The following is a 19,280-nucleotide window of genomic DNA, read 5'->3' as shown; positions in this document are numbered from 1 at the left end:
TCTCCAGATTATTTTTAGATTATCTAATAAATCGCCTCCACGTCACTCTGTCCTCTGCCATTTGCCTGCCCTGTCTGCTGCTCACATCACACTCATTCATACATCCTTCAACTCCATCCCTCCATCTCATCCTTCGTCTCCCTCTCGCCCTCCTTCTCCCCCTCCACCTCACCCACAGTCACTCTTCTAGTCAGTCTATCCCCTGTCCAGACCATCTCAGAGTAGATCTCTTAACGCATATGTCAATGTGAAATGTTTTTACGTGATAACAATAGGAAACACACAACGATAGAGTATGAAAAGGAAGAATATTCTCTGATGTTCGTTTAATATGATAATTTTTAAGTGATAGATTTATGTAGCTCACAGGAAAAAAATGAGAAAGACAGATACACGCTGGAACTGTCCTTCTCTCTCTGCCTATGACCTCCAGGCTTTTAAACGCAGTGTGTCCAGGCATCTCGAAAGGAACGGATCTTGAATTTGACTCTGCTCTTTTTTTTTTTTTGAGGGAACAGTTGATGCGGGCTTTTGACTATTGTTTCCTTCTTTCTTGAAAAATTAATCTAACGTTAGTGGAAAAATGAGCAATATGGAAGGCAGGACATAATACAGGGAAATGTCGAGTATATTTTACTGATGAAAGGACAGGGGCGTAGCCAGAAAGTTCTGAAGGGGGGGGGGCTGAGAAAGATGTCTATAGATTCTTAAAAAGGTGATGGGAGGGGAGTGAGGTGAGCTGCGGGTCCTGGGGGGGCGCTGTAAGCCCTCCCAGGAAACTTTTTGAAAATTAAGTACTTTTAGAGGCTTTCTGAGACCTCTGAAGGTATGTATGGGAATATTTAGATGATAACTCATTGTAATGAAAATGGCAATAATAGAACAAGAAAATGATTATGGCTGAAAAAGAAGCTTTTTAAGGATCCTTCTGGAATACGAATAAAAGAACAATAATGCATCTGGGAGTCTCATCACCATCATCATATCTCTCTCTCTCTCTCTCTCTCTCTCTCTCTCTCTCTCTCTCTCTCTCCTATGTGTGTGTATATATATATATATATATATATATATATATATATATATATATATATATATATAGTGATTTGTATATTTCTTTATTAATTCATTTATTATTTCTTAAAGAATTATTATTTTTTTGTCTCATACGATTTCAAGACCCTCGGGGGGGGGGCGGCCGCCTCCTCCTCCCCCCCCCTTGGCTACGCTGCTGTGCTAGGAATGGTTACCTGCCCCAGTTAGCACATCATACACATTAAAACTTCAGCCAGAGGGCATCAGTTTGTACTTTTTCTCGTGACATCTCTTGATTGTTTATTTAACTCAGGATACATTTATTTAACTCATGGTACACTTATTTAACTCAGAATACACTTATTCAGCTCAGAATACACTTACTTAACTCAGTATACACTTATTCAGCTCAGAATACACTTATTTAACTCAGAATACACTTATTTAACTCAGAATACAATTATTTAACTCAGGGTACACCTATTTAACTCGGGGTACACCTATTTAACTCAGGGTACACTTATTTAACATAGGGTACACTTATTTAACATAGGGTACACTTATTTAACTCAGGGTACACTTATTTAACTCAAGGTACACTTATTTAACATAGGGTACACTTACTTAACTCAGGATACACTTATTTAACTCAGGGTACACTTATTTAACTTAGGGTACACTTATTTAACATAGGGTACACTTATTTAACTCAGGATACACTTATTTAACTCAGGATACACTTATTTAACTCAGGATACACTTATTTAACTCAGGATACACTTACTTAACTCAGGGTACACTTATTTAACTTAGGGTACACTTATTTAACTCAGGGTACACTTATTTAACATAGGGTACACTTATTTACTTAGGGTACACTTATTTCACTCAGGGTACACTTATTTAACTCAGGATACACTTATTTAACATAGGGTACACTTATTTAACATAGGGTACACTTATTTAACATAGGGTACACTTATTTAACTCAGGATACACTTATATAACTCAGGATACACTTACTTAACTCAGGATACACTTATATAACTCAGGATACACTTATATAACTCAGGATACACTTATATAACTCAGGATACACTTATATAACTCAGGATACACTTATTTAACTCAGGGTACACTTTATGAGCTGGAACATTAGATAAAACCGCAGTAAGCCTTCCACTACACGGAACTCTACTAAGCTTTATTTTGTTACTTTATTCTTTTTATGCATCCTGTTCAGGGCACAGGTCTCAGCAGCCCGTTCCCTGAGGCCCAGCAGTCCTCTTTCATACCATACACCTCCACATGTCACCACTTTGGCACCAACACCCACCGTCCATATTGAATACATGCTAGGGCTGCCTCATACAGGAATAATGTACTCGTATAAGCTGGAGTGATTTTTTTTTTTTTTTTTTTCGACATATCGGATGGTCTTATGGTGGGTCAGTCAGGTCTTCTTTTAGCGAAATTCAGACCCTTTAAACTGTTCCCTGCCCCAGCCGGAAATCGAACCCGCATCCATTGAAACAGCAAAATGAATAATAGGAGGATGTGTGTTGATACTGGTAACCTTAGCCCCTTATGGTCGAGAGAACTCTATACTCTTTTCACCTTAACTTGGTCCGGAATTTCGTCCTTTGACAGCTTATTTCAAGTAGCTCTATGGCAGGAAATGACAATACTTTGGCTGTGTATCATTTCCATAGCACTTCTTCATGACTAGCATCATATGTCGGTGTTATACTGCCATAGCTTAGCATTCAAGAGGAAGAAGTGGCAATTTTATGCCAACTACGAGTAAAAAGAGTTAGTGAAAAGAGTAAAAAGAGTTAGTAAAAAGAGTTAGTAAAAAGACTTAAGTAAAAAGAGTTAGTAAAAAGAGTAAAAAGAGTTAGTAAAAAGAGTTAGTATCTATCTATCTATATCTATATACCTAGGCTGCTTCCCCCAAGGAAAGGGAGGTAGCCGAGACAGGACGACTCACTCTCCATTTACTCATCCATTCAAACACATTCATTCGCATCTTAGCCCCAAAGGGGAGAACGGACAGATCCTCACCGCATCACACCGCACAAGGGTCAACTGCGCAATGCAATCAGTGACATCCGCAGCAGGGCCCGACAGCAGAACTGGTTTACCCCTGCCACATCACAACAGACCCATCCCCTTACCCGCACCTGACCTGACTAGCTGATCAGACCAAATGCGGGAGAATATCCCCTCAGGGCTGCGTCATCACTTATTCATTCACAATTTCTCTCCATTTATTTCTGTCACGCACAGCCACTCTTCCTTGCTCAACAGACATCCCTCTCGCATCCAGCGCTCTCTTCACACTGTCCATCCATCCTATTCGCGGTCTCCCTCTCAGCCTTACACCTCTCACATCAGATCTAGTTATCTTTTTCACCAATCGTTCATTATCCATTCTCTCCATATGCCCAAACCACTGCAACACCCTCTGCTCAACTCTACCAGCCATCTCCCGAACAACTCCAGTTCTCCTTCGCACTTCATCATTTCGCACTCGATCCATACGCGTCACTCTACACATACTCCTCAGACATCTCATCTCCATTACATTCAAACTTTTCCTCTCTGCTACACCCACATTCCATGTTTCAGCCCCATATAATGCAGTCGGTACCACAACACCCTCATACAGCCTTCTCTTTACATCCATTCTAAGCGAACGACATTGAAACACTTTTTTCATCCCTCCCAGCACCTTTCCTACTTCATTTATTCTAAACTTCACTTCTGCATCTATTCTTCCATCCACAGCAACATGTGACCCTAGATATTTAAAACAATCTACCTCCTCAAGCAACTCACCATTCAAAACTATATTCATCCCCCTACCATCTACCCTCCTCGTACACTTCATCACTTTACTCTTATTCTCATTTACTTTCAATTTCCTCCTTTCACACACCCTTCCAAACTCCTCTACCAACTGTCTCAATCTCTCCTCTGAATCAGTCACCAGTGCAGTATCATCTGCAAACAGCAGCTGCTTCAGATTCCACTCTCCTCCATCAACATTTACCAGACTCAGACCACCTAAAACTCTTGCATTCACCTCCCTTACAACACCATCCATGTAAATATTAAACAACCAAGGCGACATCACACATCCCTGTCGCAGCCCCACTCTCACGGGAAACCAATCACTCACAGCATTTCCCACTCTTACACACGCTCTACTATTTACATAAAAACTTTTCACCCCTTTTAGTAACCTACCATCAAGTCCATACAATCTTAAAACAGTCCACAAAGCCTCCCTATCAATTCTATCATACGCTTTCTCTAAATCCATAAATGCCCAAAACACATCCTTGCCTTTCGCTAAATACTTTTCACAGACTTGTCTCACAGCAAACACCTGATCAACGCATCCCCTCCCTCTCCTAAAGCCACACTGCTCATCACTAATCACTCCCTCTGTACCCTCTCTAACTCTCGTAATTAACACTCTACCATACACTTTACCTACAACACTCAACAGACTTATACCCCTAAAACTAGTACATTCATACTTATCACCCTTGCCTTTATACAACGGGACCACACAAGCACTTGCCCAGTCAATTGGCACCATACCTTTCTCAAAGCACATATTCAACAATCTTACTAACCAGTCAACAATAGTCACTCCACCACCCTTCAGGCATTCCACAGCACACCCATCCATACCTGCAGCTTTCCCTGTTTTCATATCCTTTACTGCCTTCTCCACTTCTTCCTTCGTGATCAAAGAATCATTCAACTCTCCCAACACATTTATTCCTTGCACCCTTCCATCCGCCACAATCTCAGCCACCCTTTCCTCCTCTACATTTAACAATCTTTCAAAATACTCTGCCCATCTCTTCCTTACTGCATCCATCTCAATTAACATCCTTCCATCCTCTGCTTTTACTCGTTCTTCCTTCCCAGACTCTCCCTTTCGCACCCTTTTCACCTCCTTCCAAAACATTTTCTTATTCTGTTGAAAATTCTCTGTCAGCCGCCTACCCCACCTCTCATCTGCTGCCACTTTAGCATCACGCACAGCCCTTCTCGCTCTATTCCTCTTTTCCTTATACCTTTCATGTGACATCTCATCCTTCCTCTGCAGCCACACTTCATATGCCCGTCTCTTCTCAGCCACAGCCATACTTACTTCCTCGCACCACCATTCACTTCCTTTTCTTACACCACCACCCACACGTCTCGCACCACACACCTCTTCTGCATGCCCCACCACAGCACTCTTAAACAACTGCCATTCCTCCTCCACGCTGCCATTTTCCCGATCTTTCACTGCGTTCCACTCATCTTTCAATTTCTCCTGATACTCTATCTTTTTCTCTCTTTTATCCAACTCACTCACTTTCAAAACCTCCCTGCCACACCTAACCCTCCTAGCTCTCACCCATCTCTTACCTACTCTTAACTTTCCCTCCACCAGGTAGTGGTCAGACATACCTCCACCCTCCCCTCTCAGAACTCTCACATCCAATAATCTTCCTATTACATTCCTAGACACAACCACATAGTCCATCAAGGCTCTATCAACAACCCTTCCACCCTCCTGTCTCACCCATGTATACTTATAAATATCTTTCTTCTCAAACAGCGTATTCCCAATCACCATCTCTCGCTCAACACACATCGCTATCATTCGTTCCCCATTTTCATTTCTTCCAGGCACACCATGCATACCAACTACGCCTTCAACTGCTACATTTCCCACTCTAGCATTCAGATCTCCCATCATTACCACATTCACATTCGCTCCAAAACTCTGCAGACACTCATCAACATCATTCCAGAAAGACTCCCTCTCTTGTTCATCCCTTTCACTACCAGGCCCATATGCACTCACAAACACCCACAACTCACGTTCAAATTTCGCTTTCACCCACATCAGTCTCGATGACACCTCCTTCCATTCAATCACACACTGCTGTACTTCCGGACTCACTAACAAGGCCACACCTTCTCTTGCCCTTCCTCTATCAACACCTGACAATCTTCCATTCACACTTCCAAACATAGTTTCCCCCTTCCCTTTCATCTTCGTTTCACTCAAAGCTAACACATCCAACTTTCTTCTCACAAACATTCTCCCAATCTCCTCCCTTTTAGCCTCAATCGTACTACATCCACGCACATTCATAGACCCAATCTTCAGGGTACGGGGATAACTCCATCCCCCATCCCTTTCTCTGGCCTGTCTCATTTTAGGAACTAAAAAACAGAGGAGGGGGTCCCTAGTCCCCTCACCCCGCCCCTCTTAGTCGCCTTTTACGACACGCAGGGAATACGGTGGCAGTATTCTTCCTAACACAACCTGGCCGCAGAGTAGTAGTACCACCCCATAGTGCGGCCAGGTTGTGTCCCCCCCGCCACAGGGGGTAAAGAGTTAGTAAAAAGAGTTAGTAAAAAGACTTAAGTAAAAAGAGTTAGTAAAAAGAGTAAAAAGAGTTAGTAAAAAGAGTAAAAAGAGTTAGTAAAAAGAGTAAAAAGAGTTACTAAAAAGAGTAAAAAGAGTTACTAAAAAGAGTAAAAAGAGTTAGTAAAAAGAGTAAAAAGAGTTACTAAAAAGAGTAAAAAGAGTTACTAAAAAGAGTTAGTAAAAAGAGTAAAAAGAGTTAGTAAAAAGAGTTAAGTAAAAAGAGTTAAGTAAAAAGAGTTACTAAAAAGAGTTAGTAAAAAGAGTAAAAAGAGTTAGTAAAAAGAGTTACTAAAAAGAGTTAGTAAAAAGAGTAAAAAGAGTTAGTAAAAAGAGTAAAAAGAGTTAAGTAAAAAGAGTTAGTAAAAAGAGTTAGTGAAAAGAGTTAGTAAAAAGAGTTAGTGAAAAGAGTTAGTAAAAAGAGTTAAGTAAAAAGAGTTAAGTAAAAAGAGTTAGTAAAAAGAGTTAGTAAAAAGAGTTAAGTAAAAAGAGTTAGTAAAAAGAGTTAGTAAAAAGAGTTAAGTAAAAAGAGTTAGTAAAAAGAGTTAGTAAAAAGAGTTAGTAAAGAGAGTTAAGTAAAAAGAGTTAGTAAAAAGAGTTAGTAAAAAGAGTTAGTAAAAAGAGTTAAGTAAAAAGAGTTAGTAAAAAGAGTTAGTAAAAAGAGTAAAAAGAGTTAGTAAAGAGTAAAAGGAGTTGGTAAAAACAGCTAATTACAAATAGTGAAAATAGCATAAAGAGTTAGTATAAAGGGTTGGTAAAGAGATTTGGGATGAAAGTGGTAGTTGATAGGCATTGTTTCCAAGCCCTCTTCTTCACCTCCTCCTCCCCCTCCTCCTCCTCCTCCTCCTCCTCCTCCTCCTCTTCCTCCATATGAGGAACGCCTTGAAGAACTTAAATTATTTAGCCTAACGAAGCGCAGGTTAAGAGGGGACCTTATTGAAGTTTTCAAAATCATGAAGGGATATGACAACTTAGACATGGATAAATATTTTGATATAGACCGGTCTAGTCAAACCAGAAGTAATGGCTGCAAAATCATGGGAAAGCGATTCCAATCCCTCGAAGCAAAATACTTCTTCTTTAACAGAGTTGTAAATATCTGGAACAGATTACCCTCAGATACCGTGAACAGTATCTCAATTGAGACATTCAAAAACAAATTAGACAAATATTTGCACGAAAATCCTCAGCTGACTCTTTTTCTGTCCGAATAACTTGCTTTTATAGCTACGGTACATGTAAGTTCATGCCCCTTTAGTCTACAAGACACCCCGTAAACAATGTACCTGTACATAGTGTTGCGTCACAATATTATACATTTTCAATTTAATCGGTGCAAACAAAGCAATATAAGCACAGATTAGGATCTGCACAGATAACCCTGAGTTAACGGTCACTACTCTTACTTTCGACCTGTGATGGGCTGTGGATCACTGAGGGTCCATGTTAGTCAAGTGACCACCATCGGGATTTTTTTAATGTACCAGGGGTCACTGCTTCAGGATGAAACTTGTGTACTTGTCCCATATGGGAGAGTTCCCTGTCTCAGTGGAGTGAACGGAGCTAGGGCCTGATTGACTGCTGCCTACCTTAAAAGCGCCAGGCAAGGCTGCCGCACCACCCCTAAACATCCACACTGTGCAGTCCCCTCGTGTCTACAGGACACCCCGTAAACTTAACATAGCGTCACGTCACGTCATTATACGTTTTTCGATTTACCCAAAGCAAGTCAGGTAATATATCTGCACAGATAACCCTGAGTTAACGGTCACTACTTTTACTTTCGACCTGTGATGGGATGTGGATCACTGAGGGTCCCTGTTAGTCAAGTGACCACCATCGGGATTTTTTTAATGTACCAGGGGTCACTGCTTCAGGATGAAACTTGTGTGCTGTCCCACATGGGAGAGTTCCTTGTCTCAGTGGAGTGAACGGAGCTATTGCCTGATTGACTGCTGCCTACCTAAAAAGCGCCAGGGAAGGTTGCCGCACCACCCCTAAACATCCACTCTGTGCATTGCACATCCACACTGTGCACTGTGCAGTCCCCTTTTATCTAAGACACCCGTCCAATATAGTTTTGAATCCCCCCAGTGCAAAGAAAGCAATATAAGCACAGATTAGGATCTGCACAGATAACCCTGAGTTAACGGTCACTACTCTTACTTTCGACCTGTGATGGGCTGTGGATCACCGAGGGTCCCTGTTAGTCGAGTGACCACCATCGGGATTTTTTTAATGTACCAGGGGTCACTGCTTCAGGATGAAACTTGTGTACTTGTCCCACATGGGAGAGTTCCTTGTCTCAGTAGAACAAACGGAGCTATTGCCTGATTGACTGCTGCCTACCTTAAAAGCGCCAGGCAAGGCTGCTGCACCATCCCTAAACATCCACACTGTGCAGTGTGTAGCTTCCACGTTATGTCCACAGACTTCCCATTAACTCAATGTAACCGGTTTATAATGTCATGCCGTAACTATTAGTTTATTTGTTTACTTTCTCTTTCAGGTTACTCTATCGGGTAGCTTATAGATAAAGTATTATAGAATGTGACTTTTCCTTTCCAGTATTTCCTATAAAATTTCCATGTCAGTTTTTCCATGCTGCATGGTGGTTTTTCTCACTTTTTCCTGGAGGGTTTGGTGGTGGGGGGAGCCTTCTTGCTTTACTATCCTTATCCTTCAACATGTAGAGTCAGATCTTGTAGTCATAGTTTTCTCTAACAAGCAGCCTCGAAAGGACCATAAGGTCTGTTGCTGTTTGCTTTCCTGTGTAATCCTGTGTAATCCTCCTCCTCCTCCTCCTCAACCTGGCATTGCTTTTATTATTATTATTATTATCATTATTATTATTATTATTATTATCATTATTATTATTACTACTACTACTACTGTTATTATTATTATTATTATTATTATTATTATTATTATTATTATTACTATTATTATTGTTATTGTTATTATTATTATTATCCCTCCGTCCATCCATCATCTGCTACTACTGCTACTATTATTATTATTATTATTATTATTTATTATTATTATTATTATTATTATTATTATTATTATTATTATTATTATAATCATCATATCATTCGGACCTCCTTTCCCTCCCTACGGCAGGGTGAGGAATTATTATTATTATTATTATTATTATTATTATTATTATTATTATTTTTATTTTTATTATTATTATCATATCATCATCATCATTATCATTATGGTGGCAGGTGGTGCCGACCATCATCCACTCACTTTATGTAGTGCATTCTACTTCTTCCTTCACCTTTATCATTCTTTTTCTTTCAACCCTCCTCTCTTCCTATTTCTCACAATCATCCACTCAAATGATGTAGTGCTGCCTACCTCTTCCTTCACTATCAATCTTTTTTTGTGTCTGTCCTCCTCTCATCCTATTTCCCCCAACTTTCCTGTCATTTTATTACACTCCTTTCCTTTCAAGGTGGCTTTACCTTGAGTGACAAGCCTAATGGTTTCCTGTAAGCCATGACACAATTTACAACGCTGGGTGGTAACCATATAACCAAACCATATGTGTTTGTGGGTTGGCGGAGGGTTTGTGCTAATTCCCGTAAAACAGCTAAAAGTCAAACGTTCACCCCTCACGGGCTTATGGCGTCTGGCTATAGAGGGGTAGATAGATAGATAGATTATCATTATCATCATTATAATTCTCCTCGTTCTTCCGCACAGACTCCGACATGACTCTAGATGTGGCGATAAAGATGCTGCTGCTGGACGCCTTAATCTTCCTGCTCATCGCCTTCATCATCAACATCCTCTCCAGCGGTCAGTCCTGGGTCACAAGGCTGCCCCACCACTTCTTCCTGACTAGCATTGACAGGCGGGGATGGGGGGGGGGTCATATATAACACCTCGCTTCCACTAAGGGGTGATTTTTTTTCATGCGTTGCGGGTACGGCTCAGACAGCGTTATCAGTGTCCATCCTGCATCGTTTATACTACTCCCACTGCCACGCCCACACCAGCAGACTGAGCCGTCCCCGTAACGCACAAAGATACCATTAGGGGAGTTCTAGTGGAGCGCTATTTATGGATCACCATGTATTAACCCTGACACCTCTTCCTTAGCGATTTATTTGTGGATACGTTAGGTTAATATCTTTTTGTACATTATTATGAGCGAGGGCGAAGCCCTCGCGATTCTCTGTCAAGTAGTGGCATTTTCTCACATGAACGGCCCGACCCCGCCCGACCGTGCCAGACTGTAACGCTTTTGAGAAGCTCATATCTCAGCAACCACAGGGCCGAACACTGCGTGGTTTGCACCATATGATAGACCAATATTATAGGATTTGTTCCTGACAGGATTCATCACACCCTACCACTGCATGTGGCACGTGACACGCGCCAAGTGCAGCATGTCGAAAATCTTCTGAAGAGGGCCACAGGCCAGACTTTTTTTTTTTTTTATGCGAGAAAGAAGGAAGCAAAGGCCGCGAGCCCGCAATTGTTGTTCCTTCCAAGAGAAAAACAATATACAAGAGAGAGCCAAATTCAAGATCCGATCATTTCGAGATGCCTGGACACACTGCGTTTGAAAGACTGGAGGTCATAGGAAGCAGGAAATACAGACAGAGGGAGACAGTTCCAGAGTTGACCTGTTGCATAAATGAAGGACTGGGAGTAACGGTTAACTCTTGCATTAGAGAGTTGGACAGAAAAGGGATGAGAGTTTGCTGCTAGACGGGTGCTACGCGCCCGTTGAAGAAATGGAGGAATGCATGCAGACAGTTCAGGGAGCAGTGACATGAAACTTGTCAGGTAGATAGCCATCAATATACTCTAGGCCTCCTCGGGTGTAAGGCCATATTTCAGTGCTTTGGATTTAAAATACCTCTCTCATAGCTCGGCCACGAAGGCGTTTTACTGGTTTATTCATAGTACGGGGTATTGGAAGGGTTTATGTTAACACAGAAAAGGATAGTCAAGTGCAAGAAGCAAAATAAAACTCTTAGGAAAAGGTGTTACGGAGCTTCCTTAACCGACGAGAATACGGGCCTCGGTTATGAGATAGGGGTGAGTCTCCTTGATTACTATTGAGATTTATCCATCAGTTAAGCTGAAAGGGAGCTATGGACTTCTCTTTTCCTTTTGTTTATATATATACTGTAGAACATCGTCCATATTTTGACAGCTTTTGAAAATTTATTATTATGATCATTATTATTATTATTATCATTATTATTATTATTATTATTATTATTATTATTATTGTTGTTATTATTACTTTTCTTCTACTTCTTCGTATAATTATTATTAATATTATTATTATTATTATTATTATTATTATTGTTAATATTATTATTATTATTATTACTATTACTATTATTATTATTATTACTATTATTATTATTATTATTATTACTATTATTATTATTATTATTATTATTATTATTATTATTATTACTATTATTATTATTATTATTATTATTATTATTATTATTATTATCGTCCTTATTTACAGCACAATCGAAGCTAACATTGTTTAGATAGTACTGGTATTATGTCAAAGCTGTTTCGATTTTCACACAATATTGATCTGTTTCAAACGCGATATTTTCAACTTTCTTGCAGCCCAAAGTGGTCCATTTCCTCCTGGTCCTTTAATCAGTCCCCCCTCCCTCTCTCCCCTCCACCAGACCTCTTCCAGCAGCACCTCCCCTGTAAAGGCGGGCACGCAGCACTCCTCAGACTCACCTTGCAATCTTCTTCCTCTTCCCGCACCACACCTGAGCGTTGTAATCAGTTCTCAGTCAACATATTTCAGGGTATTGCGAGGGCATGGTGATTCTGGCGAGATGGAAAGATTTATCACACTCACTCACTCACTCACTTTTCGGCTCCTCTCTCTTCTTTTTCTCTCTCTCTCTTTCCTCCCTCCTCCTCCTCCTCCCTAGCCTCTGTCTGTCTGTCTGTCTGTCTCTCTCTCTCTCTCTCTCTCTCTTCCCCTAATTTTGTGCTAACTAACTGCATCCCTTCAACACACAGCCAATCTGAAGGGATGAACCAAGCTTGCATTTTGTGATTTACTACTAAAGAAATTGGTAGTACTAATTGCATAAGTAAATTGGCCTCTTCACTAATCTAACTCCTAATATTTTACTAGGAGGGTTGGGGATATGAGGGAGGGAGATTTGGAGTGGCAGGAGGAGGATGGGAGATGAAGCTAAAGGAAGAATATTTATCTGAACTTTCACCTCTTCTACTTCTCACTTTCCTCTGCTGGGTGATATTACTGAGCTGAGAGAGGCTTGGTATGTTTCTCTGGCCATTGATGATTCTCTAATATTCTTCAGCTGAGGGAGGCTTGGTATGTTTCTCTGGCCATAGATGATTCTCTCTGACTCTAATGTTCCTAAGTTAAGAGAGGCTTGATATGTTTCTCCGGCCATAGATAATGCTGTGATTTATGATGCATCGGTGAGAAATGTGACAGACATACCATTAGTTTGAAACAGACGAGGAGAAATAGTAGGCAAAGTGTAATTCAAACTGTACATGCGGGAGAGAGGCTTGGAGTGGCGATAGAAAGGCTTGCATAGGTGATATACAGGCTTGGAGTGGTGATAGAGGCTTGGAGTGGTGATAGAGGTTTGGAGTGGTGATAGAGAGGTTTGGAGTGGTGATAGAGAGGTTTGGAGTGGTGATAGAGGCATGGAGTGGTGATAGAGGCTTGGAGTGGTGATAGAGGCTTGGAGTGGTGATAGAGACTTGGAGTGGTGATAGGCTTGGAGCTAATTTTTCGACCAATTCATCATTACTCCAACCCTTCCTCCATCATGCACTCCTCCCATCCATCTTTCCATTTCATTCTCGATCTTCCTCTCCTCATTCTCCCATCACCTCCACTCATACTCATACCTTTGTTCATTCTTCTCACTGTAAAGCATGTGACCTTTGAAAGACCCCAAATATGCGATAAGAAGAAGCATGATTGTTGAGCTTATGTTGTTTGTTTTAAAGTACTCACAGGAATATGAAAGGTGTTTTGTGGTTGCTTCTAGTATCTTTCGCTGTTTTAATAATTGCCACAGATTTCATTATTGTCATCATCACTGTTGTCTGTTCATCATCATTATCAGCATTTGTCATCACCACCACCGCCACGAATACTACAGCCATCATCATCGTCGTCGTCTGTTCATCATTATTGTCAACACTTGTCACCACCACCATCCTTCTCTTCCTCCTCCTCCTCCTCATCATCATCATCATCATCATCATCATCATCATCACCACCACCATCACCACCACCACCATCCTTCTCTTCCTTCTCATCATCATTATCATCATCATCATCATCACCACCATCCTCCTCCTCCTCCTCATCATCATCATCATCACCACCATCACCACCACCACCACCATCCTTCTCTTCCTTCTCATCCTCCTCCTCCTCCTCCTCATCATCATCATCATCATCATCATCATCATCATCATCATCATCCAAGCAGACCAATTTCACAACTAACACTCTCCCTTAACCTATCCTACCCTAACCTAATCTAACCTAATCTAAGCTAATCCCTAACCAGTCCGCTGCGCCTCAGGAAGTAACGCAGCGCCAGGCAAAGTAGCGCCGTCAGACAAGGAGCTCTTCGTGTTAAAGAAAATTAGTAAGTTGTGGGGGTGTATGCTTTGATTACTTTAGCACGATGACTTGAAGGGTGGATGGATGGATGGATGGATGGACAGTCATTTGATATAGATAGGTAGAGATTGATGGATAGATAGATAGATGGATGGATGAGTAGATAGATTTATTAGTTATAGATAGGTAGCAATAGATGGATAGATAGATAGATGGATGGATGGATAGATGGATGGATGGATTCATTAGATATAGATAGGTAGAGATAGATGGATGGATAGATAGATGGATGGATGGATTCATTGGATAGGTAGAGATAGATGGATTGATAGATAGATTCATTAGATATAGATAGGTAGAGATTGATGGATAGATAGATGGATAGATGGATGGATGGATTCGTTAGACATAGATAAGCTGAGATAGATAGATAGATGGATAGATAGGTAGATGGATTCATTCGATACAGATAGGTAGAGATAGATGGATAGATAGATAGACAGATGGATTGATAGATGGATAGTTTCATTAGATATAGATAGGCAGAGATAGATGGATAGATAGATTAATGGATGGATATATGGATTATAGAGTCAATTAGATATAGATAGATATAACTAGATGAATTGATAGATAGATGGATGGATAGATTCATTAGATAGAGATGGAGATAGATGGATAGATAAATAGATAGATGGATGGATGGATAGATGGATGGATGGATGGATTCGTTAGAGATTGATAGGTAGAGATAGATGATTGATAGATAGATAGAATGATTGATGGATAGATAAATCAAAACCTCTTCAGGACGATGCTTTGAGGGGTAGATAGATAGATGGATAGATAGATACGGTAGACACTGATAGATTCAATAGATACACTGATGGATAGATAGATAGGCCTATACAGTAGATAGATAGATAAATGAATAGATAGATAAGCAGATAGACATATACTATTGATAGATCGATAGATAAACAGATAGGCATATACATTAGATAGATAGATAGATAGATAGATAGGTACACAATTCAACAAGTGACTAGTTTCATGATTTAGGATTGACTTATACAAATAAATCAATTAAGATAGATTTTTAGATAGACTGATAGATGTGTTGATGGATGAATAGATAGAATAGATTTGCACATAGAGAGATAGACAATTCGATAGATGTATGATTGATAGTAAAGAAAATATGGCCTGATATATACATTAGATTTTTTGTCTAAATAAATACACAGATAATGCTATATATGTGATAGATAGATAGATTCAGAGAGATAGATAGGTGTTTAGATTGATAGATGAATAGATAGGGATGCACACATACAGAGAGAAGGCTAAAACACACACACACACACACACACAAAACCAACCTCTCCTCAATTTCCCCTCTTCCCATCGCCAGAAGACGCCGTCCACGTCTTAGACTTAGACCCTGGGCTGAAGCAGAGTCTCAAGAAGGGTCTGAGCATCATGGGACTACGCAAGATGTACCAAGGAGCGGTGGGGAAGAGCTCCACTGGGGGAGGAATGAAACTGGCTGTGGATAACCTGAGTCTGGAGCTGTACGAAGGGCAGGTGCTGGCGTTACTGGGCCACAATGGAGCCGGGAAGACTACCGTGATGTGAGTTGAAGAGAGAGAGAGAAAAAGAGAGAGAGAGAGAGAACCACAACCACTACTACCATAAACACCACTGCCACAGCCACTGCTACCACAACCACCATCACCAGAACCACCACCATCACTGCCACAACCACCACCGCAGCCACCACTATCAGAGAGAGAGAGAGAGAGAAAGAGAGAGAGAGAGAGGGAGAGAGTTATGTTAGGTTGGGTGTCTGGTAGTGTAGTGATCTGAAAACTCTATCCGAACCGACTACCTTGCACAGTCTTGATCCTCAGGTGACTACAGTTGTTTCACCTTAACGTGGCTAAAATATCCATTCTTTGTAGCTTATGTTCCGTAGTTCAGTTACTTAAAAAGGATGATGCCACAGCCCTACAGCCTTGGCACAGCACTTCTTCATGACTAGCATATTCTAATGTTAATCTGTTGTTCATCTCCTATGGTGAGATGTAACAATAGATTAACACAGAGTATGATGTTAGTCACGAATAAGTGCTATGGATATGATGGAAAGTCGTATCATAGCCGTGTGCGTGTGTGTGTGTGCGTGTGTGTGTGTGTGTGTGTGTGTGTGTGTGTGTGTGTGTGTGTGTGTGTGTGTGTGTGTGTGTGTGTAGACTTAGCAGCTTGTTCCCTAAGACCCACCTATCCTCATACATGATAGTAATGATGATGATGATTGTGTTAGTGCTGATTATGCTGCTGCTGATGATGATGATGTTCATTATGAAGTTGATAATGATGCTGTTGATGCTGCTACCAATGATGATGATGATGATGACAGTGACGTATTTTCCAGATCCATGTTGACCCGGGAGGTGGAGCCAACAGCAGGAAGTATACAGGTGTACGGAGAGGACGTGTTAACTCAGGTGGGGTGGCAACGTGCAAGGACCATGATGGGTGTGTGCCCTCAAAGATCCATCCTCTTCCCTCTCCTCACCGTCGCGGAAACCCTCACCTACTATGCCATGCTCAAGGAGAAGCATTCGGACAGGCTTGATGTTAATACGTGAGTGGATGGTGCCTTTTAGTATAGGAGAGAAGGGGTGTAAGGTGGGGGGAAGACAGCGAGATGGCAGGAGGCAGGGTGATTTGTCTGTGGCCACCCCTTACGGGATTAAGGCGTCTGGCTATAGATAGATAATTTTCCTTCTCTTCATTCTTTCATTCATTACTATCATTATCATCATCATCATCATCATCATCATCATCATCACCTAGCCTACTAACACAACCATTCGGGCAGACTTGATGTCAGTACGTGAGTGGATGGTGCCTCGTTTTAGTGTCTCGGTTTTGTCTTCGTCCTCATCTCCGTCATCATTGTCTTCATTACTATTTTCATTATTATTATCACCCCTATCAACACCCCACTGACCTAACCTCACCTCACCTAACCTAACTCACGCCCCAACAGAACGCTAGGCACGATGGGTCTCTTCAGGCATCGAGACCACCGCGCCCACCAGCTGTCTGAAGGTCTGCGTCGCCGTCTGTGCCTGGCTGTGGCTTTCGTGGGCGGGTCTAAGCTGGTTATACTCGACGAACCCACCTCTGGCATTGACCCCGCCGCCCGCACTGCCATCTGGGAGGTCAGTGTTGGGTCAGGTCATGTTAGGTTAGGCTAAGTTGGGTGAGGCAATGCTAGATTAGGTTAGCCTAGGTTGAGTAAGGCAATGCTAGGTCAGGCTGGAGTAAAACTAGACAGGGTAAGGCATGGCTTGGCGAGGTTTTAGGTTGGGTTAGGTTTGAAGGTGTTACATTATGGGGTTAGATAGGTTAGCTTAGGTTAGGCTAGGTTGTTAGGTTAGACTGGATTAGGTTAGATTAGGCTGGATTAGGTTTAGTTAGTTTGGATTACGTTAGATTAGGTTGTTAGATTGGATTGTTAGGATATACTGGATTATGTATGGTTAGATTGGATTAGGCTAGGTTAGGCTGAATAACATTGGGTTAAGTTAGGCTCAGTTAGGCGGGATTAAGAAGGATGTCAATACGGCATTCGTTGGGGAGGGGGGGTCCGGACTGATTGCAATTGACTCCACTGCTTGCAGTACCGTCTGGGAAGTTAGTGTTGCCTAGTAAGGTCTGTTTAAGGTGGGTTGTGCATGAGGTTAGACTTGGCTGGGCTGGGTTAGGTCTGGCTACGTTTGTTAGGCTGGGTTAGTATAAGCTAATGTGAATATATGTTAGATTTGGATAGGTTAGGTTAGAAAATGATAGCCAGGATAAATGTACGTTAGTTTTGTTAGTTTCTGAATACATGAGGTCACTGAGGTAAGAGACTGATCACCTGGAGTTAAATGTCTGATTAATTTACCTGTCTCCGGATCTCAGGTAGTGATTGATGAATGAGTTAATGAGTTTTGACAGATAAGGTAAATGCAGGGCAGGTAAACTGAAAGTGCTTTAGAGTAGGTTAAGGGAAAGTGTGATTGGTGAGGCTAGGCTAGGGTAACGAAGGTAAAAGTAGGGTAGGTTAAGGAAGGCAGAGGTGTGATAGGATGGGTTAGGGTAGGTTTAGTAAGGCAGAAGTGTGATAGGTCAGGGCAAGATAGGTTAAGAAAGGCAAGAAGTGGGATAGGCTGGTGTAGGATAGGGCAAGTAAGGCAGAAGTGTGGTCGATTAGGTTAGGGTAGGTTTAGCAAGGCTGGAGTGTGATAGGTTAGGTTAGGGTAGGGTAAGGAAGGCAAAAATGTGATAGGTAGGGTTAGGTTAAGGAAAGTAATGTTAAAGTAGGGTAGGTTGGGTGAATGTCCAGTTGACAACATATAAACTCGGTACAGCATCAACGTGTAGCAGAGGTGTAGCAATTAGCACACCTGACAACCTTGACGTAATGGCCTGCTTGTTGGTGTAGTGACGTGAATGAACGCACGTGTTAAATAGGAGTTGGCGTGATCAAGAAACCGTGATGCATGACGTCGGAAACTGTAGCTAGACCTTCACTTCACAATGACGCTGTACCATGTGTATGTGTTGCCAACTGTACGTTAAATATATGTACCATGGGATAAATAGTGGGTGTGGAGTGGGTGTGGTGGGTGTAGAGTTGGTGTGATGGGTGTGGAGTGGGTGTGGTGGGTGTAGAGTGGGTGTGGTGAGTGCAGAGTGGGTGTGGTGGGTGTGGAGTGGGTGTAGAGTGGGTGTGGTGGGTGTAGAGTGGGTGTGGTGGGTGTAGAGTGGGTGTGGTGGGTGTAGAGTGGGTGTGGTGGGTGTAGAATGGGTGTAGAGTGGGTGTGGTGGGTGTAGAGTGGGTGTGGTGGGTGTAGAGTTGGTGTGGTGGGTGTGGAGTGGGTGTGATGGGTGTAGTGTGGTTATGGTGTGTGAAGGGTTTGTGAGGTGGGCGTAGAGTGGGGGTGGTGTGGGGCGGTAACTACAGGCTTTTACTCTCGTCGGGTAAAGAAGCTCCCTAACACATTTTCCCATGCGATTTATTTTTGGATATGGCTGATTAATATCCTTCTGTGCGTAATTAATGCAGAGTATGGCGATATTTGAAAGATTTGTGTACAACGTAGG

General features: G+C 41.7%; 1 protein-coding gene across 1 annotated transcript in view; it reads left to right on the top strand.

Moving 5' to 3' along the window:
* LOC145393963 (uncharacterized) overlaps positions 1 to 19,280 on the top strand; it is a 263,346-nt gene that overhangs the window by 193,992 nt on the left and 50,074 nt on the right. Inside the window, exons 66-70 of the mRNA XM_080267943.1 lie at positions 10,196 to 10,291; positions 14,077 to 14,142; positions 15,532 to 15,751; positions 16,555 to 16,767; positions 17,176 to 17,350. Of these exons, the coding sequence (XP_080124069.1) occupies positions 10,196 to 10,291; positions 14,077 to 14,142; positions 15,532 to 15,751; positions 16,555 to 16,767; positions 17,176 to 17,350 (770 nt within the window). The remainder of the gene's footprint in view (positions 1 to 10,195; positions 10,292 to 14,076; positions 14,143 to 15,531; positions 15,752 to 16,554; positions 16,768 to 17,175; positions 17,351 to 19,280) is intronic.

Source organism: Coenobita brevimanus, chromosome 3, assembly GCF_032717465.1.
Source record: "Coenobita brevimanus isolate Jiangsu-jjx chromosome 3, ASM3271746v2, whole genome shotgun sequence".
Classification (NCBI taxonomy): Eukaryota; Metazoa; Arthropoda; class Malacostraca; order Decapoda; family Coenobitidae; genus Coenobita; species Coenobita brevimanus.
This window is presented reverse-complemented; position numbering and strand designations above follow the sequence as displayed.